At 53.3% G+C, this 22,910-nt stretch overlaps 1 protein-coding gene across 1 annotated transcript in view; it reads left to right on the forward strand.

Annotated features, from left to right (window-relative positions):
• PIK3R6 (phosphoinositide-3-kinase regulatory subunit 6) overlaps positions 1-22,211 on the forward strand; it is a 34,332-nt gene extending 12,121 nt beyond the window's left edge. The window contains exons 7-19 of the mRNA XM_060082228.1: positions 393-576; positions 5,350-5,515; positions 7,596-7,682; positions 8,808-9,231; positions 9,581-9,659; positions 10,356-10,478; positions 13,272-13,382; positions 14,649-14,739; positions 15,028-15,098; positions 15,801-15,891; positions 17,091-17,206; positions 21,378-21,490; positions 22,058-22,211. Coding sequence (XP_059938211.1) covers positions 393-576; positions 5,350-5,515; positions 7,596-7,682; positions 8,808-9,231; positions 9,581-9,659; positions 10,356-10,478; positions 13,272-13,382; positions 14,649-14,739; positions 15,028-15,098; positions 15,801-15,891; positions 17,091-17,206; positions 21,378-21,490; positions 22,058-22,211 — 1,810 coding nt within the window. The remainder of the gene's footprint in view (positions 1-392; positions 577-5,349; positions 5,516-7,595; positions 7,683-8,807; positions 9,232-9,580; positions 9,660-10,355; positions 10,479-13,271; positions 13,383-14,648; positions 14,740-15,027; positions 15,099-15,800; positions 15,892-17,090; positions 17,207-21,377; positions 21,491-22,057) is intronic.
• The last annotated feature ends 699 nt before the right edge of the window (positions 22,212-22,910 follow it).

Below are 22,910 nucleotides of genomic sequence, written 5' to 3' on the forward strand. Positions count from 1 at the left end.
GGTGTGATGAGGGTGATGAGAGGAGAAGGGGCTCACTTAGGGTTCAGAGCTCGTTTCAGCAGGAAGGATTTAGGGTCCCTCCTAGAGGGCTATGGACTCAATGGGCCACGACTCTGAGGGAGGGAGTGGCATTTCAGCTGGAACTTACCTAGACATGAGAGGGACCCAGAGGGACCAGCTGCCCCCCTGGAAGGGCCGTGCCTGCTCTTCTTTGCCGCAATCCCCACCACTCCCTAGTGTTGTCCCCCAGTAGAATTTTGAATTTGAGGCTCCTGTTTTTGGAGGAAGTAAATAACTTGGGGGGGAGTGATGGGTGCTGCAAGGCTCTGAGGGTGGCCCTTCTCCCTGTGGTCCTCCTCATCAGCTCCCGGTCCCCCCACCTTTGCCCTCAGAGTGTTCCTCTTCGTGGATCCTGAGCTGGTGTCTCCCTCCGTGTGCAGTGCCCTGCTGCTGGAGATCGAGGCGGCCCAGGGGCAGCAGACACCAGAGGCCTGCATGCGCCACGTGGTCTCCCACGCCCTGCAGGCGGCGCTGGGGGAGGCCTGCGAGGCAGGCGTGCTGCAAAGGAAGCTTCAGGTAAGGTCATTGCCCTGCCCCCCCATACCAGTGCTCACTCTCCTCGGCTTCCCCCTCCTCCTGTTTCCATATCACCTTTTTTCCCAAACCAAAAATAAAGACACATTTACTAAGGAAAATTTGAAAAACAATACAGAAGGGCTTCCCTGGTGGCGCAGTGGTTGAGAGTCCGCCTGCCAATGCAGGGGACGTGGGTTTGTGCCCCGGTCCGGGAAGATCCCACATGCCGCAGAGCGGCTGGGCCCGTGAGCCATGGCCGCTGAGCCTGCACGTCCGGAGCCTGTGCTCCGCAACGGGAGAGGCCACAGCAGTGAGAGGCCCGCGTACCGCAAAAAAAAAAAAAAAAATACAGTACAGTGGAGCCAAGAAAGAAAATAAAAACCACTCACACCCCTCTACCCACACACATTAGCAATTAACATTTGGTATGTTTCCTGAATAATGACGACAGTGATCATCACAAGAGCCACTGTTTACTGAACATCTGCTGTGTTCCAGGCACCGTGTTAAACACTTTACAGGTTATCACCTTAAAAAATTCTCACCACAACATTGTGAAATGGATATACTTATCAAAACAAAGGCACAGAGAAGCCAATTACCTACGTGTGGTGACAGATAGGAAGTGGCTGTGCCTGGATTTGAACCCAGGTCTATCTGACTTCAAGCCTATGTTCAATCGCCTTCCAGCCCCATCTGCAGCCCCACTCCTTTTTAACAATTGAGCTATCAGACTCTGTATACAGTTTATATACTGCTTCTCTATGTGCATATATATAATATCTATTTTTCCTTGCCACTGGAAATATGCCATATGGAAATATTTTCCTTTGAAAACATGTGCTTCTGCTGGTGCAGAGAATTCTCTCTCGTGAATGTGCTGTTATTTCTTTAACTATCCCCTGCTCCTGTTGTGGGCATTTAGTTTGTTTCCAACACTTGCCCGCTTATTTCCTAGCTTTTCTCTCTGACTCAGCCTCTCCCCTGTCCACAGCCAAGACTGCAGCAGGTTGCAGATTCTCTGGCCACGGTGGCCCCAGGTGCTGGATTTCTTGGGTGGGGGAGGATGCCAGTGTGGCCAGTCGGAGTCTGCACAATAGCCGGAAAGGCGCCTGCCCTGCGGGAAGGGGGGTTGGAGGATCGCTCAGGGCTGTGGTGCCCTAGGAGGGGCCGGCTCCTGAACGGGGTGTGCCCTTGAAGGGTCCACGATCCCCTGCCCGTCCTGCCCCCAGGAAGTGGGTGTCTGTCCTTTCTCCATCCCAAGGCTCAGGCCCTGCTTTGCTCATCAAAATGCACTGGAGCTGTTGCTCTTCCTTCTCTTGTTTCCATCTGGAATTCTCCACACCCTGAGTCTTGGATCCTTCCTTTGATGGGTGTCTTTTATGTGCGGCTGGGTTCCTCCTTAAACCATGTTGGTCGTTTTCTGTCATTCCTTTTCTCTAAAAGGACCATCCACACCATTCCTTTGTGGTTGCCCACCTGCTTGGACCCACTGAGGGTTCTTGACTCCCTTCCCCCACGCCGCCATCCGGGACACCCCTCCTTCCATAACAGCCCCTTTGGGGGCTCACAGCATACCGACGCGTGATGGAGGAATGCCCCCCCACCCCGGACTCGTACCTAAGCCCCAGGCTGGTTTTAGCACAGGCACCTATGGCCCCTAATGTGTCTCATGTGCCTGTCCTGACGTGGGCTACTGTCCCCTCTCCCTGCACTTGGCCGTGGCTCTCGGGAAGGGGGGAGAGTAGTTGCCTTCCTGACCAGAGTTTGTCAGCTGACCCGGCAGCCCCTGTGTGGCCACCTGCGGCTCTGGAGATTGTTTCTGGCTCACCAAACAGCCCATGGTCAAGGCGCCATTTTCACACAATGCCAAACATGTAAGTGTTGCAGAAAGGGGGTCCGCTTCCAGGGCCCGAGAGCGGGCTCTTCTCTAGCACTCGGAAATGAATTGTCCGAGGAGACCCACGTGCTGACAAAGCAAGAGACCTTATTGCGAAGGGGCGCCCGGGCAGAGAGCAGCAGAGGGTCAAGGACCCCAGGAGAACTGCTCTGCCACGTGGCTCGCAGTCTCGGGTTTTGTGGGGGTGGGGTTAGTTTCCGGGTTGTCTCTGGCCAATCATCTTGCTTGGTCCATAGTCTGACTCAGGGTCCTTCCTGGTGGCGTATCTCTCAGACAAGGTGGATTCCAGTGCGATGGATTCTGGGAGGTTGGTCGTCTCCTCCCTCTTTTGGCCCCCTCCTGAATTGTCGGGACCTCCTGTTGTGAGACAGCTCAGGCAAGTGGTGATCATCGCGCCTGGCCAAAGTGGGTGGTTTTGGTCAACAGTTCCCTAACATTTTAAGCTCATTGATTTTTGTTTCTCAGCGATGCAGGCATTAGAGGATCCCCAGCCTCACTCCATCCCCGAGTTGGATGTGGCTGGAGTTCAGGGGTTGGCTTGGAAGTGAGGCTGGGCTGGGTTTGAGGGCATCAGGAATGGGGTAGGATTGGGAGGTGCTGGGTCAAGAATGGGGTGGGGTTCAGGGCTGAAATTAATGGGTCTGATGCGTGCACTACTTCGCTATAGAAGAAAGAAATGCTGAAAGTGAAAGCTGTATTTTTTAAGCATAGTCAAAATCTTATGCACCCTCCGCAACCTCGCTTTATCCGGAGCTCACGGCTCTAAGTCTCCATGTTTGTGAAAAGGGAATTGTGGGGGGAGGGACCAAAGAAGCGCCAGGAGAGACCCAGGGAATGCGTCACTGATCTGAAGTTAGAGACCCTTGGAAGCTTGGAGTTAAGGGGTCCTCAGTGGTCCCCCGGCACCCCCCTCCCCTTTTGGGTGCTGGGGCTCCTAGACCTCAGCCTGGCCTGGGGCTCCCCGCCCCGTGAGACCCTAGCCTCCTTATCTGGAATTCTGCTTGAGGGATGCCGTTCCCAGTCATACCTGCTGGCTCGAAGGCCAGTGGGGCCTGGGAGAAGTGGCCCAGCCAACGACGGTCTGATGGGTAGGCCTTATCTGGCCACCAGCCCACATCCTGTCTGCTGAGGGCCTGGTCCGAGGCCCAGGTAGGAGGTGGGGGGGGACATAGAGTGGTCTCCCCACGTGTCCACAGGATCTGACAAGGTCTTGAGACTGGGAGGGCAGCCTGGGACAACCCGGCTCTCGGACACTCTGCTCTGTGTTCTGGGTGCTAGAGATGGTGTCCAGGTGGGGCTGCCCCATGGCAGGTTTCCACATGACTCGACCCTTCACTTCCTTTAGGCTTTTAGTCAAAAGTCACCTTTCAGTGAGGCTCCTCTGGTCACACTATCTAAAACTTCAGCCCCTCCCTCAAATTGCACATCTTCCTTCCCTGCTTTATTTTCTTGTCATCACTTTACTGTTATTTATCATACTATAAATTTCACTTATCTTATTTATTATTTCACACACACACAAACACACACACACACACAGATACCCTATAATATAAGCTGCATGCAGACAGGAATTTTTGTCTGTTTTGTTTACTGCTGTACCCCAGCACTTAGAACAGTGCCTGGCACCTAGTGGGTACTTGATAACTATTTAACTAATTCACTTATAATCAATTTATAAAATGAAGCAACAAGACGAGATGGTCCCTGTGGCCCCTTCCAACTCTGATTCCTTGTCCCTCTAATTGCTCGTGTTCATTCAGCTGGTCATTCAGCAAATATTTACTGGAGCCCTAGCTAATCAGAATGACCACTGTCCCTTAGCCCAGGAAGTTAAGACCCTGCTTAGCGGACCCCTAGCACAAAAAAGAGATCAGAGCAAGCCCTGCTGTGCCTGCCCGTGTCACTCGTTTGGGCCCCGCATCCTCAGTCATGAGCTGGGATTAGCTGGTGGTGAGTGGGGGTGAGGGGACACAGCCAGAGAACAGTGATCCAGGGGAGTTCTCAAGGTGTCAGAGAGGTACCCACGGAGACAGGAGCCTTCGGTGCTGGAGAGCATGATGAAACTCAAAGAGTGAGAAGCTCTTCAAAACCTGTTTGCGTTAAGGAGAAAGGCTCAGCTTGGTGCTTTACCCTTAACCTCTTGCACGCTTGCTAATCTGCCTTTTTTAGAAGAAAAAGCAAGCTTCCAGCTCTGAAGCCTCGGCAGGCCATAGTACCTGGCTACAATTTAATAACAGAGTTTTGTGATCATTATATTCATCTTAGTTATTTTCTGTTTATGACAAGTGACACTAGCCGTTTTACTTAGAGCAGCAATATAAAATTTGCTTTTGAAATAATTTTGAACCAAAAAAGTGCAATGATTTAAAGAAAAATAATGATTTATAGGTGGTATGTCAAGGCAGTATAGGAGTGACAGACGTTTAGGAAATAGTCAACAAATATTTATCGAGCACTTACTATGTGCCAGCAGATGTTCTAGGTGTTGGGGATGCAGCTGTAAATGAAACAGACGAAACTGCTGCCATCCTGGAGTTTACATCCGAGTGATGGCAGAACAGTGATCCAGATACTTAGTGACATTCCAAGGAGGGTGGGCGCCAGAGGCCATCCCTGCCCCCAGCTGTCCCCCCACACCACGGTGTGAGGGGCCTAGGGGACCCCTAGCTGCAGGCGGCATCGGGCAACAGCTATGGCAGGGCAGGAGCGGAGCCCTGGACGTGGGAAGGCCTTCATGGGGAAGCTCCTGCCGGAGTCCCGGGCAGAGGGGAGGTGCCCCTGAGCTGTCCGTGCACCTGCAGGCTTGGCGTTGGAGCAGGGGTGGGTGGGTGCAGAGCCGGAACTCAAGCTCTGATGCTCCTCCCCGGCAGACCAGCTCCCGCCGCGCCCTGGAGCACTATTTCCACGCCGTGGTGGCAGCCGTGGAGCAGATGGCCAGCGAGCCCAGCCCGAGCCGGGAAGGCCACCTGGAGAGGCTGGAGGAGATTTACTGCTCGCTGCTGGGGCCGGCGGCGGCCGCCAGGGGGCGCTGCGGCGGTAAGCGGCAGGCGCGGTGAGCTGCGGTCCGGGTACCCTGCAGGGGGCGCCAGAGACCAGCGCTGTACCTGCTCCGAGTCTGCGCGCGTGGCTGAAGCGGGGTGGGACACGCAGCGGCTCCCAAGAGCTTGAAGGTCCCGGGCTAATTAGAAGGTGGGTAATTAGGATCATGATAACAGCTGACACCTACTGGGCACCTACTGTACCCCAGTTGCTGTTCTCAGCAGTTTATATATATTAAATCAATTAATCCTCACAGTTGACTCCTTATGAGGTAGAAAGCATTAACCCCATTTTGCAGGTGAGAAAACAGAGTTAGAAAGAGGCTATAAATCTTACCCAAGATCACCCAGTTAGTAAGTAGCAGACCTGAGATTCAAACCCAGGCTGTCTAACCGCTATACTATAGTAACCAAGAGCATCCAAAATAGCATCTGAGTCCACATCACTTACATCTGGTCTCACAGATTTTTATTCCAACTCTTCCTTTCTGCTTGCATATTTATAAAACAATGCCATACATTGATGGGAAGCAAGCCCATGTGTGTTGCAGAAACTCCAAAGAGCCCAGAGAAATGTCTGGAACATATATTTTCTGGCTTTTGGAGGACGGTTCTGATTTGTGTCCTGTTTCATGGCCGCTCAAAGCACCCGTGGAGTTTGTCAGCCTGCATGCCCAGAACACACGGTGCACAGCACTTGCCTGAGGACTGGAAACCATGCGCAGAGGCCAATGTGCCAGCCCTCCCTGGGCTTGACCTCGGCAGCCCAGGGAGGGTGGAGACTGCAGAAGTCAGGGTGAGGCAGGCAGGTTGGGTACCTACTTAAAACCTCCTCCTTCTTCCCAGCCTCCTCTTATTTTGCTTTAATATTCTATACTGCCTCTGATTGCCACATGGAAATGTCTGTTCATGAAGCCTCTCCCCTCCCAAAGCTGGGCCAAACCCTGGGGCAAATCTGGCTTTGCTCTCCTTGGGTACCACTTGCTAACTCAGCAGTAAATCTGCGTGGGCAGGACAAGACCAGTCTGGGCTGTCCCCACCATCCCAGACACATCCAGGCACCTGCCTCCCGCCCAGACTTGCCCTATGCATCTTAATGGCCAGCCAGCACCCCCGTTGAGCCCCTGCTGCTGGGGGCCAGCATGGGACAGTGGTTATGGGCACCATGTCATGGGTAAAAGCATGGACTCTGTAGCCAGGCTGCCTGGGCTCAAATTCTGGCTCTGCCACTTGCTGTGTGACCTCAGACCAGTTACTTAACCTCTCTGTGCCCCTGACTCCTCCTCTATCGTGAAGATAATGTTACCTGTGCCCCAGGATCGCCAGTAGGACCCGGTGAGCTGATAGCACTGTGGGCATGGTGAGAACAGTAGTAAGTGTTCAGTGACCGTGGGTCGCTCTCCCCTAAGGAAGCTTGCAGCCTTGTTCAGGAGGGAGCTGTGCTATGTGGAAGTTAAATCCTAAGGCTACATGTTAGGTATGCCCAGTGTGCAGCCAGTAAGGTCTGGGGAGGGGATGACTCCTGGGCTGGAGTCAGGAAGGCTTCTGGAAGGAGGAGAGGGGGTTGGCTGGCCCTGCTCTCTCCCCTGGATGCAGGCTTCCTGCTGCTCTTCGTACTTGGCCGTGACTCTTTTCAGAACCAGGAGCAAACGTTAATTGAGCATCTACTGTGTGCAGGCTCCTGGAGGAGGCCCTGAGAAATACGAAGGCCTTTCCCCTGGTCTGCATGTGGCCAGGATGTCTCTGAACAGTGGGAAAGGCAGCATGGCTGAAGCGGGGCTGGGGGGAGGGAGAAAAGGTTGGGAATGATGCAATGAGCTGGCTTGTGAAGGGTCCTGAAGGCCCAGCTAGGAAGTTTGCAGGAAACTGGGAGCCGCTAGGCATTCTTGGGCAGGTGTTAGGCCCTGGATGAGCTGATGGTGGCAGAGAGGCAGAGGAACTCGACAGGGCCAGATACGGGTGGGCGAGGGTCTCTGCCACCCACCCCCATAGGCCCCACATAGGAGCTGGGGGTGGGGAGAGGGCAGAGAAGAATCCCACAGTCCTCTCCTCCATGGTCTCCACAGCCTGTCCTTCAGGTGAGCCCCCCCAGGACCGGCTGCCAAGCATCCCTCTGCCCAGCCCCCACATCACCTTCCACCTATGGACCGATGAAGAGCAGCTCTGTAAGTGCAGTGCCTTTGACCCCTCTGGGGGGAGCAGGCTGGAAATAGTGGTGTACGTGTTTGTGCGTGTGTGTGTGTGTGTGTGTGTCTGAGCATCTGTGTGTGTGTGTATGTCTCTCAGTGTGTGTGCAGGTGTCTTTGTGTGTCTGTGTGTCTACATGTTGGCATCTGTGTGTGCACTGTGTGTGTCTCTCTCTATGTATATTTATTGTGTATCTGTGTGTATGTCTACGTCTGTGCCTCTGTGTGTGCCTGTGTGTATCTTTGTGCATTTCTGTGTGTCTGTGTTGTGTCTTTGTGTCTGCCTGTGTATCTGTTGTGTGTGTGTCTGTGTGTGCTCCTTGTTCCCTGAGTTGTTTGCAGTATCTGAAAAGGGGATACATTTTCTCTATGTCAGAACACTCCGTGCATTAGCCACTGGCCACATGTGTCTAGAAAGTGTCTAGAAAGTGTCACATGCCATGATGATGCCAACAGACAATACATGTCCCCAAGAAAGAGGCAGGCACAAAAAAGTTATGGTTTCCAGAGCAGGAGGGGGCCCACACTTCCCCTCCACGCTGATGTCTGTCCCCCAGTCCCCCTGGCTCTTCTCAAGGGAAGGGGGAAGATAGAGCGGCAGGTTGTGGTGGGAAGTGCCAGACTGGTGAACCGGGTTCAAGGCCCACGTGTCCTTTCGCGTGCTGGGTCACCCTAGACGGACTCAGTTCCCTGGGGGCCTCAGTTTCCTCATGAGCAATAAAATGAAGGTCAATTAGAAAAGCCAGGAGCTGATGCTCTGTTATCTGTGTCCCGGGGGAAACTACAGGGGAGCTGGAGAATGGAGGATGCTGATGAGCAAGTATGGAAAAGAGGGCTCTAGAGTCAGCAGGCACCGCATTAAGCTGATTTCTTTGCTACAGGACTTCTCAGAGCCTTTAAGATGTTCACTTGTGACAGGAGTGTGTGGGGTTCTTAGTCTCTGTTGGCCACAGAACCTCTGTTCCTTCATGGAGCATCTCATGGGGCTCCTGTTCAGCTAAACGTGTGTGGGAAACACGGAACCACCCGCCTTGCCAGGGTGGGGCCCTGCCAGCCTCGTGTCCGCTCTCCGCCCTGATGGTCCCCTTTGTCTCCGCGTCCCAGGGGAGGAACTGGTGCTCTTCCTGCGCCCGCGATCCCAGCTGCGCCTCAGTGCAGACTTGGAAGCCTTGAACCTGCAGGGCCTCCTGCCAGACCGGGAGTTGGCCCGGGCATCCATGCTGTCCACCGACAGCGGCATCGAGCGGGACCTTCCTTGGGGGGCCGACGAGCCGCCCACACCCGGCAGCCCCGAGGTGGAGAGAGCCAGGCTGCAGCGCAAAGGTGGCATCAAGAAGCGGGTGTGGCCCCCGGACATCCTGATACCCGGCAGCTGGGATGGGTCCCCGGGGCTGCACCAGAGGACTGGCAGGCCCAGCGGGGATAGGGAGCTGCTGCCTGGGGTCTCCCGGCTGCACACGGCCCGGGTGCTGGTGCTGGGGGACGACCGGATGCTGGGGCGCCTGGCCCGGGCCTACCACAGCCTCAGGTAGGGCCCCGAGGGGCGGCTGGGGATGGTCGGGGCACAGGTGGGCCCAGCCTGTGCTGGTGAAGGATGGAAAGGTCGGGGTTGGGGGGCGCTCAGGAGGCCAAGGCCAGGGTGGGACGGCAGAGGATGGTGCACAGTGCTCCCCCTGCCCCCGCACCCGGCCACCACGGAGCACTGTGCTTCCTGCTTTACTGCACCCATTCTACAGATGAGAAAACAGAGGTTCAGAGAGAGTAGGTCAATTGCCCCGAGTCAAGAGATAATAAATAGCAGAGCCAGGACGTGGAACCAAGGCTGTCTGAAACCCAAACCCCTGCCCTCATGCCTGTACTCTGCTCCCCCCTGCCAGGAAACGCGAGACCCAGAAGTTCTGCCTCACCCCCAGACTCAGCCTGCAGCTCTACTACATCCCTGTGCTGGCACCTGAGGTGGCTGGATGGGGGGGCGGGGCATGTGGGGGAAGAGATGGAAGGTGTCAGGAGCGGGAACTGGGATCATTCTTCCTTAGGATGTGGAGCTGGGAGAGACCTGGAGGCTTTTTGTCCCAGAAGCCACAGACCTGGGCCCTGGGGGCTGCATGTGGCCAGAGAGAGATGCTCTCTCACTGGGAGCATCGTTTTGCTTTTCTAACGAAATTAATGGCAACTTCTCAAACGGGGCTCTCTCTCTCTCTCTCTCTCTCTCTCTCTCTCTCTCACACACACACACACACACACACACACACACCCTCACCCACATACACACCCTCACCTACATACACACCACCCTTCCTGGGGGGCCGGGAATGAAGCCGCACGGGCAGTTTTTCATTTCTGTTGCCCACTCTGCTTCTGATTGGACAGCATTAAATTCAAGGCAATACTTGTCTCTCGCCTTTTAAGGCTGATGATCATTTTTCAGTGTCCCTGGCAGGCATCCTCAGGGAAGGGGATTCCAGCTTCATCTCAGGTGTAAAACCAGTCTTCACATGGCGCAGAAATCGACGCCCCAAGAGGTTGAGTGATTTGGCCACATTCCCAAAGCTAGTTTGCCTGGGACTGGTACCTGGGGACCCTCCGAGTAGGAAGAGAGTGCCAGAGAGGGCCTGACGGGTCTGCCCTGTCCCCTTGTCCCTTTGTCCCCAGAAGCCCACAGCATCCAGGCATTCGGAGCTCGGAGAGTTGGCTGCGTTCCTGGGCCGCGCAGACCCGTGGTACGAGAGCATCGTCAACACCCTGTGCCCCGCCATCCACAAGCTGGCAAAGATGGTAGGGCAGTGAGGGTAGGAGGGCGGGAGGGAGGTGGTAGGGGGTGTTTTCTTGACCCTTGACCTCAAGAGTCAACCCAGGGAGCCTCATGAGGCGTGAGGCAGGAAGGGGTACGGAAGAGGAGCCCTAACCAGCTAGTGGCTGGAATTCACTTGGAGCGCGTACCAGGCACCTATGGGAACGCTATGGAGAAGATAAAGTAAAACATTCTTAAGTGTGTAGGCCAATTATATGCCTTCTTTTGTGAGTTTCTTGTGCTATTTTCTCTCCAACTGCAACAGTTCATGCTTCCTGAGCACTGCCACATGCCAGGCACTGTTCTAAGCACTTATACGCAGCAGCCCTACCAACCAGGTACTCTTGTCTGTCTACAGGTGCTATTGCCACTGCATCCCCATTTTACAGATCAAGCAGCTGAGACACAAAGAGATTAGGTCACTTGCCCAAAGTAACAGAAGGAGTCCCACTTGGAATCAGGCAGCTTGATTCCAGAGCATGTTCTCTTAACCACAAGCCATAGTGCCAAGCCCCCACCCCAGGCAGCAGTGGGGGGCAAGAAGAGCTCATCTTTTACTGATTTGAAAGGCCTTCCCTTTCTGCTATCATATGTGCTGCAGACATTTTCCCCCACTTTTTTATTTGCCTATCAATTTTTTCAGAGTGTTTTATTTGACTTACAGAATTTCAATATTTTTACCCTTTATGGTTTTTCCCTTTGGAGCCATGCTTTGAAAGGCGTTCTCCACTCCAAGATTAAGTAAATATTTACTGATAATTTCTCTAACAATCTTATGGTCTCAATTTTTACATTTAAATAACCTATCTGCCATTAATTTCAGTATGTAATTTTATTTTTTCCAAGTGTTTAACCAGTTGTCCTAAAGCTATTTATTGCGTAAACCGTCTTGCCCCATCAATTTGAAATGCCACTTTTATCATTTACTAAATTGTCACACATGCTTGAGTTGATTTCTGGATACCTATTCTTTCTGATTCATCTATTCATTTTTGTATAAATTAGCACTTTTTAATGTTAATATTTGGCACGGTACATCTACCCCATTACTCGTTCAAAACTTTCCAGACTTGGAAAGTCTTGTTTCTTTATCTTTCCAGATAAATTTTAGAATCCCTTTGTCAAGTTTTATTTTTAATTCCCTTGGGATCTCGATTGAAATTTGGAGAATTAACATCTTTAGCACATTATGTTACACTCTCTGGGGGTGAGGTATAACTCTTCACTTATTAAAGTCTTCTTGTATCTCCCTCAGGTGAGTTGTACAGTTTTCATCATATAGATTTTACCCATTTCCTGCTAAATTTATTCCTTATGTTTGATGGTTTTTTCTTATAGTTGTGGATTTTTCTCCCATTATATCTGGGTAGTAGTAACTGCTAGTATAAAAGGAAGTTATTGATTTTTACATAATTACTTTCTAACTGGCCACATTTTGCTTCATTGCCTGATTGATTAGGGCATCTTCTTATATCTTATATTCTAATAAAGATATTGGAGATAGGCATCTTTTCTGAATTATTACTTATCTGAAAATGTCTTTGCCTATATATGAAAGACTGTTTAGCTGGGTATTAAAATACCTTTTCCTCGAAACCTGGAGGATACTAACAGGAGAAACATCTGATGCAGGGTCTCATTTATACTCCTTTGTTGGTAGCTTTTTTCCCTGCCAAGACACTTGTAGGATTTTTATTTTCCCCTGCTCTCTTTCCCCTTATAATTAACAATTTATGTGGCCCTTACACTTACTCCAAAAGCAGTTTCCACATGAAGAAAATGGAAATAGTGTGAACAACGGCAGCACTATTAGAATAAGTTCATCGTTCCTCACTGTGAGCTTTTTGAAAGGAACAATATTTCAATAGACCAGATGTGAAAGTTAGAAGAGATATTATAAGATTGGATATGGGTGAAATACTCTGAGCTTCTTTCCAGCTCTGATACTATCAGACATTATATAGACGTTCTGTTTACCTGAAAAACCCATTACGCTTTATAATCATATGGGGTTGGGGAAGGCCTGTAGGACATGGCACTAGTCATTTCCCAATAGCATGTAAACATTAGCTCATTTATTAACATATTCAGATGCCACAAGAACTCAAAGAGACATCAGATCATCTGGTTCCAGCTCTCATGCCCAAGGTTACCTGGCTAGTGAGTAGCTAATGCAAACTAGAACTCACTCCAGTCTCTCTCATCATTACTTACATTCTTAAGCATCTTGTCTACCCCAAGCATCCAGCACAGTGCCTTATACACAGAGCTGCCCAATATGTCTGTGTGTGATTGAAATGAATCAGAGTCCCTGAGATGGGGATTTAGACAGGCATCTTTTGATTAGGAGCAGAAATTGGGTTGTGGGAGAGGCTTGGACTATTGAAGGACCAGCTGGGTTAGTGTATCACAGAGGGCACATGGGGGCTTTGGAGTTTCTCTGTTAAGAAAGTGGTGGCAGAGTGGCTAGGCCTGTGAGCCATGGCCGCTGAGCCTCTGTGTCCGGAGCCTGTGCTCCGCAACGGGAGAGGCCACAACAGTGAGAGGCCCGCGTACCGCAAAAAAAAAAAAAAAAAAAAAGTGGTGGCAATTCCCTGGTAGTCCAGTGGTTTGGACTCGGCACTTTCAGTGCCAGAGCTCAGGTTCAGTCCCTGGTCAGAGAACTAAGAGCCTGCAAGCCATGCAGCATGGCGAGAAAAAAAAAAAAAAGAAAGTGGCAGCTCCCACAGTAGGATGGAGGAAGCTGGCTGAAGACAGTACCTCTCCCTCACTCACAGCCTCTCTCCCTGGACACATCCCAGACCGTAGACCCCTTCATCCTGGATGCCATCACCTACTATGTTCGCATGGGCACCCAACCCATCTATTTCCAGATCTACGCAGTCAAGGTAAGCTTCGCATCTGGGGCTCCAAGGAGACCATGGCAGCCTGCTGGACCCCAGGACCCCACAACCTAAATACCCTGGCTCCAGGGAAACAGGGGGCCAGGATGCAAGTCATAAACTCATCCAGACATTCTTGGTTGTTAACTTTCTCTTCTTACTCTCTGGATGAGTCAGATTATTATTAACTCCTAAGGCCTCAAGTTCAAGCAGAAGCAGGTCTTCTTCATGTGGAAGGTTCTCTCCCTTACCTCACATCCTCCCCTTCATCCTTGCCAACCCTCACGTCCTACAGCAAAACTGCCCTCATCTCTGCTCCTCTCAGCCCGATTGGGTGCTTCTTCTGGGTGCCCTTGTGATGCCCTGGGCATCCCTCTGACACCTCACTGCCACTTTGTCATATACCTGCAGATGCCTGTCCCTCCCCACCAAGACTCTGGGTCCCCTGAGATAAGAGGCTGTCCTTTGTTTATCTTTGAATGTCCTGCTATTAACATCATAAAGTATGTGTGTGAGTGTGTGAGTGTGTGAGTGTGTGTGTGTGTGTGTGTATGTGTGTAAACCAAAGAGCGGGTCAGTGTGGGACTGGCTGGGTGCAGTGGGTGTAAAGTTAGAGCCAATGTGAGGTGGTAAGAAGTTCATGGCTTTGCCTCCTGGTCCCCCCACCTGCTCACTGTGGGATCGCGGTACCTCTACCTCTCTAACATTCATTTTCCCCATCTTCAAAATGGGAATAGGGACTTCCCTAGTGGTCCAGTGGTTAAGACTCCGCGCTCCCAATGCAGGGGGCCCAGGTTTGATCCCTGATCAGGGGACTAGATCCCACACGCGTGCCGCAACTAAGAGTTTGCAGGCTGCAGCTAAGAGTCACAGGCCACAACTAAAGATCCCGCGTGCCACAACTAAGACCCAGTGCAGCCTAAATAAAGACAGAAAGAAATATTAAAAAAAAAAAAAAAAAAGGTGGGGCTCTCTCAATTGGCACAAGCCTTTCTCCTTTCTGGAAGGCAGGTGCAATGTAGGAGGTGGGGCAACCATTTAAAATAGGAATAATAATCTTCACCACAGGGTTCCTGTGAGAATTCAACTGAGTAGAAAAATAAATTAAAAGATAGGGGAAGATAAGGGCAAGGAAGTCGGCCCATGCAAGATTTGAGGGCAGCAGTGGGCACTTGGATTAAAAGCCTGCATCCCGGGCTGCGGGGGTTAGCGGGGAGCTGCCTCTGCTGGGGACGGCCTCCTCCAACCTCCATCCTCCCTGCCTCCCTCCAGATCTTCTTCAGTGACCCGAGCCAAGACCCTGCAGAGGACATCTTCCTCACCGAGCTCAAAGTCAAGATCCAAGACTCCAAGCTCCCCAGAGGTGAGCATCTGTCTCCCCTTTCCCACAGCTTGCCCTGACTCAGCTCCTCAAGGCCCACTTCCAGAAAGTCCTCCCACCTCTCACCTAATGGTTCCCCCCAACCCCCATCCCACCTCTGCTGAATACCGGGGGGCTTTGCCCGACTGAAGGGCAGCCTGGCGCCCCTGGGGTGCTGCCTTTCCATCCCCCGACAGATGCAGCTTCAGCTCCACCTCAGGGAGGTGGGGAGCCAGGGTGGGAGGGACAGGGACCTCCCGCCTTCATTCAGCCTCTTCTCGCCCCCTGCAGATAGCCCTTCACCCAGGAGGAGGGGCGTGGCTGAGGCCCCAGGGGCTGAGCTCTCCGTCTGCTACCAGAAGGTCAGTGTGTGTGGCGTGGTCAGCAGGTGGCCCGGAGGTACAGCTGGGGGGAAGCAGATGTCAGGGACGTCAGGGGGAGCAGATAGAGCCAGAGGAAACTTCTGCCCTTTTCTCGTGGCTGCCCCCAGAGTTTCCCAGCCTCCAGGGAGTTTTGCAGGGATGGGCGGGTTACAGTTGGCCTTCCGCACAGCCAAGGAGGCGATCTGACCTAAGGAACAAAGCACTGTCCCCTTGCTCAAAAATACCCTCCTCGGGCTTCCCTGGTGGCGCAGTGGTTGAGAGTCCGCCTGCCGATGCAGGGGACACGCGTTCGTGCCCTGGTCCGGGAAGATCCCACATGCCGCGGAGCGGCTGGGCCCGTGAGCCATGGCCGCTGAGCCTGCGCGTCCGGAGCCTGTGCTCCGCAACGGGAGAGGCCACAACAGTGAGAGGCCCACGTACCGCAAAAAAAAAAAAAAATACCCTCCTCGCTAGCTGACCCAATGTATGGGGGCATAGTCCTTGGTCTGGAAGGCTGATGGCGCTCCCTGGGCTGAGTGTTCTGAGCCTGCATCCTCTGGCTCCTTACGGGACGGTAGTGACACGGCCAACACTCAGGGCAGGGGCGGGAAGCGGGGGATGGGGGGAAGGGGACAGAAGCAGGACTGTTGACGTGGTGTTGTGTACCTTGACCCCCTTCCGTCCCCGCATCCCCCTCCCCAGGCCCTGCTCAGCCACCGCACCCGAGAGGTCACCGTCTCCCTGCGGGCCACTGGGCTGGCCCTGAAGGCCCTTCCAGCTGGTGACACTGAAGGTGAGGGGCTGGGCATGCAGAGCAGAGACAGGGAAGGCCACGCACGGGAAAGCTGGGGCGCGGAGGAGAGAGGGCGGAGAGAGAGGAGACAGGTAGAGCCACGGGAAGGAGCCTCCCTCCCTGTCCCTGGGATCACAGAACGTGGTCGAACTCCTACCCGTGCTGGGCCCGGAGCTGGGCGCCAGGCTGCCTGGGTGAGGACCCGCCTGGCCTTCAAGTTAGTCACCATCGAGCAGCACTGGGTGATGCTTCTGCTGCCGGATGAGCCTGAGCTGGAAGGTGGAGGGACCACGCGGAGGGGTATACGTGGCCTCGTGTACATGAAGGAGACGTGTGACTTTGGCAATAGCTCTAAGACAAGAGGCGGTCATAGAGCAGTGGGTCAGGAGCACAGATTCTAGAACCAGATGGCAGGCTTCGAAGCGCAGCTTTGCCACGTTTCCACCTGTGTGACCTCAGGTTACTTGTGACCTCTCTACCTGTTTGTTCATTTCTAAAATAGAGACAAGATGCTAACGTATGGGCACATAGTAAACTGTAGCGTCAGCCCTTATTGTTAAACTTTGATTTCTTCTGTTTCCTTTACAAAACTCCTGCCCCATCCATCCCCGCTCTAACTCCTGAATCTCCTCCAAATTTTCCATCACACAGTCCTATCCGAACTGTTCTTGGATCTCTGAAAACCCTCCTTCGTCGGCAGGGAGGGGTAAAGCCGGGCAGCAGTCACACAATAATGATTTTTGACACATTATACGCTGTGAGGAAAGTCAAGGAAATGCTCTCGACATGTTGGGACAGATGCCCTCCTACAGGCCTCTGTCTTACACACCATCCTGGGCTAGGTGTTCCTGCCATTCTGAGCATGCCCAGTGGCTGCAGAAGAACTTCTTCCCATTGGAAACGGGTACAGGAGAAGGTGAAAGAAAGGGTTTAGGTTGCTGATGGCTGCTATGCCTCAGGATATAGAAATGTGGATTCTCCAGGGGAGGGAGACGGATGATCTGGAGGGAACTGAGGCTCGTTGAGAACCAAGGTGGAGTCAGGAAGTAGGGGCTGAGCAGGGTGTGGGGAGGGGTTAAAAGGGGGCGGGGCGGTAGTCAAGGTGGGTTTGTGTCCTTCTTGGGAGGTGGAGTCTCAAGCTCCCCTACTTCCCTAGAGGCCCATTCACAGCCCCTCACCCACCATCTCATTCTTCCCAGTTTCAGGGCCCACCCACTGCCCCCCAACTGCTGCTCCCGAGACAGACCACACATGCCTGAATATTAGCGTGACAGAGGTTGTCAAGACCTCCAACTTGGCCGGAAGGTCCTTCTCTGTAAGTACTGGGTAGAGTGAGAACTGGGGAGATTCAAGCAGGGCAGGTGGCGGGGAGCCCAGGGGGAGGCTTTCAGCGAAGGGGGAATGGACTCTTGAGCCTTTCTGAGCCTTTGCTGTTGAAGTGGGTCTTCCTGTTGGAAAGAATCTGCTTTCCAGTCAGTCTGTTTGAAATACTGAGCACCAGCTGGCATAAGTAAGGCAGTGGAAGAGTTAAGGCCCCGCCCTCCACCTCCACCTGGACCATCTGAGGACCTAAGACGTACCCAGAGAGTACAAAATGCACCCGAGTTCTGGCGTCCCCTGCACACAGCAGCCAGACTCCCAAACAGCAATGGCCCAGCCTTTGACCATATCAAACGAGCTATTTCAACCTCATCACCCTACCACCACCCTTTGCCCTTTGCCTTAACCCTTACTGATACTCATAGAGAGTCCCTTATTAATACAGACATAGGACCCGCCCATTTTCTCCCTATCTGATGGCCTCTCTGGCCTTCCCTGCCCTACTCGGCTGGGCTTGGAGCCCGTGATCATACCTGAACCACGTTCTCAAGACAGCCTCAGCTTCCCCACATCGCCTGCCAGGCAGACACTACCTTTAGGTCAAGCCGCCTACTCGGCCTGATGCTCAGGTGTCTGAGTGCTTCCGCGATACCCTGCATCCGTGAGGTCAGGGCCGCTGCACGCTCGTGACCTTCCACCTCATCCCGATCCTTGGCATCACTGAACCCTTTTCTCTGGACTCTTTTTCCTAAGCCAATTCCTTAAATAGCTAATGTTCTCCGCTTCAGTCCATGACCCACTTCTTTTCTTATTCCCTGGACTCTCAAAACCACGTCCATGGCTTTAGTCCAAGTTGTTAAGGGTGCCCAAACCTTTATCTCCTGCTCTGACATTCATCCTTGAGTGTCTGACTCCTGCATTCAACTAAGTTAGCATGACCTCAGTGTGCCACGACACCCCAAACTCAAGATATTCAAAAACAGAGCCAGTGCTTTCTAGTAGTTAAGAGCTCTCTAGAGCCAGACTGCCTGGGCTCAGATCTGGGCTCTGTCATTTACCAGCTACATGACTTTAGACAAGTCACTCCAGCTCTCTGTGCCTCAGTCTCATTATATGGAAAACGGGGGCAATAATGGTACCTACCTATTCGGTTGTTGTGAGGATTAAATGATGGTGACATGTCAAGCTTCTAGAAGAGTGCTTGGCCAAGTCAGAGCTATATATGTATTAGCGGCTGTTTTTATTTCATCCCCTCCTCCCCTGTGTCCTGTCTCTCATTCAGCGGGACCATCATTATCCAGTCACCTGTCCCAGAAACCTTGGAGTCAGCTCAGATGCCTCCCCTTTCTCACCTCCCCGTGTCCACTGGTTTTCTCTCTCAAACACTCTCACACCTCTCCCTTCCTCTCCATCCTCCTTCTTGTGGTCCAGTGAGGTTGACGATCTGTCCCAATTGGCCAGGGACTAAGGGGTTTCCTGGGACGAATTGGTCACCCTTGGGCCAGACCTTCCTCCACCCCCTTCTCCTGGACAATCCCTACAGCCTCCCAGCCGGCCTCCCCGATGTCATTCCAGTGCTCCTCCAATCCACCCTCCATACCTCTGCCTGCGTGATCTTTCTAAAACAGAACTCGGACACGTGACTCTGTGCTTAAAATCCCTCGACCATTTCCTACTCTCCAGGGCAGGAGGGTGGAGAAACTTCAGTGTTGCATAGCTTGGTTCCTCTTTCTCTCCATCTGCAACTCTGGCCACCCCTGCATGCACCTTAAACGGGGGTATCTGTGATACCGAACCAAACCTGGGTCCTCTCGCCTGTGCTCAGCAAAGCCCATACACTGACACTGGGTCGTGGCGAAGGAAAGTGCAGTGTTTATTGCAGGGTGCCAAGCAAGGAGTCCAGGGCAGCTGGTGCTCAAAACCACCAAAGTCCCCTATGGGTTTCAGCAAAGCACTTTTAAAGGCCAGGTGAGGGAAAAGCGTCCCAGTGTATGTGATCAGCTGGTGCACAGCTCTCTGATTGGTTGATGGTGGGGTAACAGGGCAGTGTCACAGGGGTAAACATCATCAATCCTTAGGCGCCAGTAGGTCTGGGGGCTACAGGCTCATGATCATCAAGTAGTTAATTTCTTCCACATGGTGGTGGTTTTAGCATCTGTAAAACAGCTCAGGAAATGTGCATCAGATACTGTTATCTAGGTCCTTCAGAGAGAAGCTACAGAAGAGGATATGGAGGAGGAGTCTGTCCGGGGAAGGTCCCGTAGTGTCCCGCTCGGTTACATTTGGAGGTGTACTGGCAGACCTTCCTCTGTGCCTTTGATCATGCACTTCGCTAGGCCTGAAACCCCATTCCTCCCTTTCTCTTCCCCATCTTCCTTTCATAACCCCTATTTCTCTTTCAAGATGAAACTCAGGTGTTATCTCCCCCCCAGGAGGCCCTTCCCTCCACCTCCTCCACCACACTCCCCATCCCCCACTCCCCAGAGAGCTAGGGACCCCGCCTCTGGGCTCCCTCAGAGCCCTGGGGACACAGCCACTGAAGCATTTGCAAAACAGTCAATGCCGTCATCTCGTGGCTCAGGCCCTATGTCTGTCTTTCCAGCACTCACCGTGGGAATGGCCCACAGCAGGAGCTGGCTAGATGTTCCCTGATCATCTGACCCAAGCCTTCACCTATGCAGGATCTCACCTCTAACCAGAGTTCATTTTTTCTGGGGCAGCCTATGCACTGGAGGAGCACTCTGACAGGCTGAGAGCTTTGTGCTGAGATCTTCCAACAGGACAGCTCTGTATTTGAGCTTCAGGTTCCAGGGTGGACCTATTTACCTTTATGTATTTCCTCTTTCAAAGTCAGTTCCTTACCACGGTTTCTATTTTTAATGACCTCTTTAAATAACCTGGTTGTGAGCTTTTCAAAAATCTAAACTTACCACCCTAGCGAGTTCCCTTTTACCTCTGTACTGTCTTGCTACCTACAAGGTAGTTGCAAAGGTGAGAAACAAAAGCACAGAGTGATTAAGAATCATGTCCAAGGTCGCAGGGCTAATAAGTGGCAGAGCCAGGATGAGAACCCCGGTGGTCTGGGTGTAGTCTCCCGGGAGATTCTTGCACACTCTGCCCATAGACTCCTGGCCGCCAAGCCCACCTTCCACCCCACAAAAGTCCAGCAGAAATGCCTGGACATGCTTGACTGCCCCCCGCCCCAGGTTGAGGCTCTGTTTGTCCCTCTGCTGTCTGACAGCAGGAAGGTGGATCAGCCCTGCCTACAACAGGGAGCTTATGAAAAATGCCCAGGCCGGGGCTGGACTCCAGACCACTTAGATCAGAATTTCTAATTTTATGTTTTGGAAAGGTGACTCCAGGGTTGAGAATACTTGAATGAGATGGAGGCTAAGGCTCTAGAAACTCCAATGCTCTGTGGTGGTGAGTCATGCAAAGCTGCTGTCCACGTGTGCTATGGGCCAGTGACCGGAAAGGCCCTCAGTGCCCCACCTGGAGCCCAGGATGCTCTACATTCTCTGTCCAGGGGGAGGGGTCTCTCGGGAGCAGCCCCCTCAGGTCACGGGTTGGAGGGCCGCCTCGGGGCTGCTCTCCTCTGCTCCTGGGTACTTTCTGGAGAAGCTGCGCAGGGCTGTGGGTGTGGAAGGTGGGAACACCTTGACCCAGGTTCCCCGTGCAGAGGACGTAACTAGCCCCAGGGTACAGACTGGTACAGGCTTAGTCTGAGTCATGGGGGTAGGTGGCTGTTTTCCAGACCCTCTGTCTCTGCCCCAGGGAAATAATTTTGTATGCAATCCAACACTGAGTACAGGGGTCAGGGCTTATAAAAACCCTGAAGTAGCCCCAAATTACATACATAACATGCCTGTCAAATAGGAGGTGCTCAGGTCACTTCAGCACCTGGCAAGCTCTAGCTGTAGCATCCCAGGTTGTGTTTGAAATTAAGGACAACAGGTGGGAAAAAGAACTGCGGAAATGATGGGAGAGCCAAGGACCAAGGCAGCCTAGAAGCATCTTATGCAGGCTTGTCACTACTCAGGGTCACTTGCAAGAAGAGGGGCGGGACCCTTGTGTACTGAACTGAAACACACAGGATTCCAGGGTAGGAGGCGTTGGCTGGGCCATCCGTTACCAAGGTGATGCTCCCCAAGCTGTCTCTGTTGCAGACGGTGACAAACACCTTCCGGTCAGCTAACGTCCAGATCCAAAGCCAGGACCAGAGGCTGCTGACACTGTTGCTGGACAAGGACAGTTGCCGCACATACAGGGATGTGGCCAGGTGAGGCTGGGCTCCATGCCCCTGGGGCAAAGCTTCCCGGCTGCTGGCCCACCCCGCCTCTTGCCTTGAGCCCTGAACGCCTTGTCGGGGTGGATCGTGGGCCAGGCAGGTATCCCTGATGGGTGTGGACTCAGGTGATGACTTAAATCCAGGAAGAAAAGCAAATGACGGTTGACCTTGGGCAGTAGCTGAGATTAAGTTTTCCTGAGATTCTTCTACAAATGCTCAGCCTGCAGCCCTCCTGATCCAACCTCCTGTGCTGGCACTGGCCCGCCAACACAGGCTGCCCTTCTGTGGCAGCTGCGACCCAGTTAACACGACACTTACTGGTGTCCCCTGGGGAGGTGTATTTGGGTCAGGCAGGCGCACAGGGTGACCCGTTCAGGCGTCTCCTCCTCTCCGTGCGTGCGCCCCCGGCTCAGGGTGCTCTTTCCCATTCTCACTCTTCCTCTTCCCTCTGCAGAGCCCCCTTGTCTATACCCGACAATAAAGGGGCTATGTTTAAAATGCCCAGGCAGATCTGACCCCTGAGATGGGTCTCCCGAGCTGGCCTCTCTCCGCCCACAGGTTCGAGGTTGCTCCCTGCCCAGAGCCGTGTTCTGGGGCCCAGAAATCCAAGGCGCTGGGGCTCAGCTCACACCGGGAGGAGATGGAAAGGACCAAAGCCAAGGCCAAGCCCCTTCGAATGCCCATCAACACGTTCTCTGGCATCGTCCAGTGAGCCCAAAGGGGCTGCAGAATCGTTGAGTCTGAGAGCGGCGGGCCCGAGACCAAGGTTACACTACCCCACCCGCCCCAAACACTCACAGCAACGACTAGAACAAGGCTCCCTGGGGCGGCTTCCAGCCGCATATGAAAGCCAGCGAGTCCCAGGAGCACAGGGAGCTGGCCGCGGCAGGTGCGGCGGGGCAGGGCCCACACGAAGGGCCGAGGAGGCCCTGGCCAAGCTGTGCGCACAAAGCCCAGCCCCTTGCGCCTGTGTCCACTCCCCTTCGTTGATTTCCAATCCCTGCCTCTCCCACTCAAGCTCCTCACCCGGCCCTTAAAACCAAGGTGAGAGCTGCTGTCCCATGGCCTGGGGCCCCGTGGCCTGGGGCAAACAGGACGTGGGCAGCGGCAGCCCCTCCCGCCCAGTCTGTTCCCTTCCCTCTAGCGGGCCACTGCCCACCTCGCCCACTCCCAGGCAGTCGTCCCTCCCAGTTGAGAGGGAATGTCAGATTCAATAAATACGCACTGCAGTCTTCCTGCTCTCATCTATATGGAGCAATACTTGTGTTTTAGTAGAGAGCAGAGGCACTGCATAGTCTAACCTAACGACTCTGCTTAGGCCCAGGTAAGAGCTTGGTGAAACATTCACTGGTGTGTTCTGTCCACCTGCCCGGCCCCCTCCTCATTCACGTTCACTGAGGGCCTCCTGCTC

Source organism: Mesoplodon densirostris, chromosome 18 (assembly GCF_025265405.1).
Source record: "Mesoplodon densirostris isolate mMesDen1 chromosome 18, mMesDen1 primary haplotype, whole genome shotgun sequence".
Lineage (NCBI taxonomy): Eukaryota > Metazoa > Chordata > Mammalia > Artiodactyla > Ziphiidae > Mesoplodon > Mesoplodon densirostris.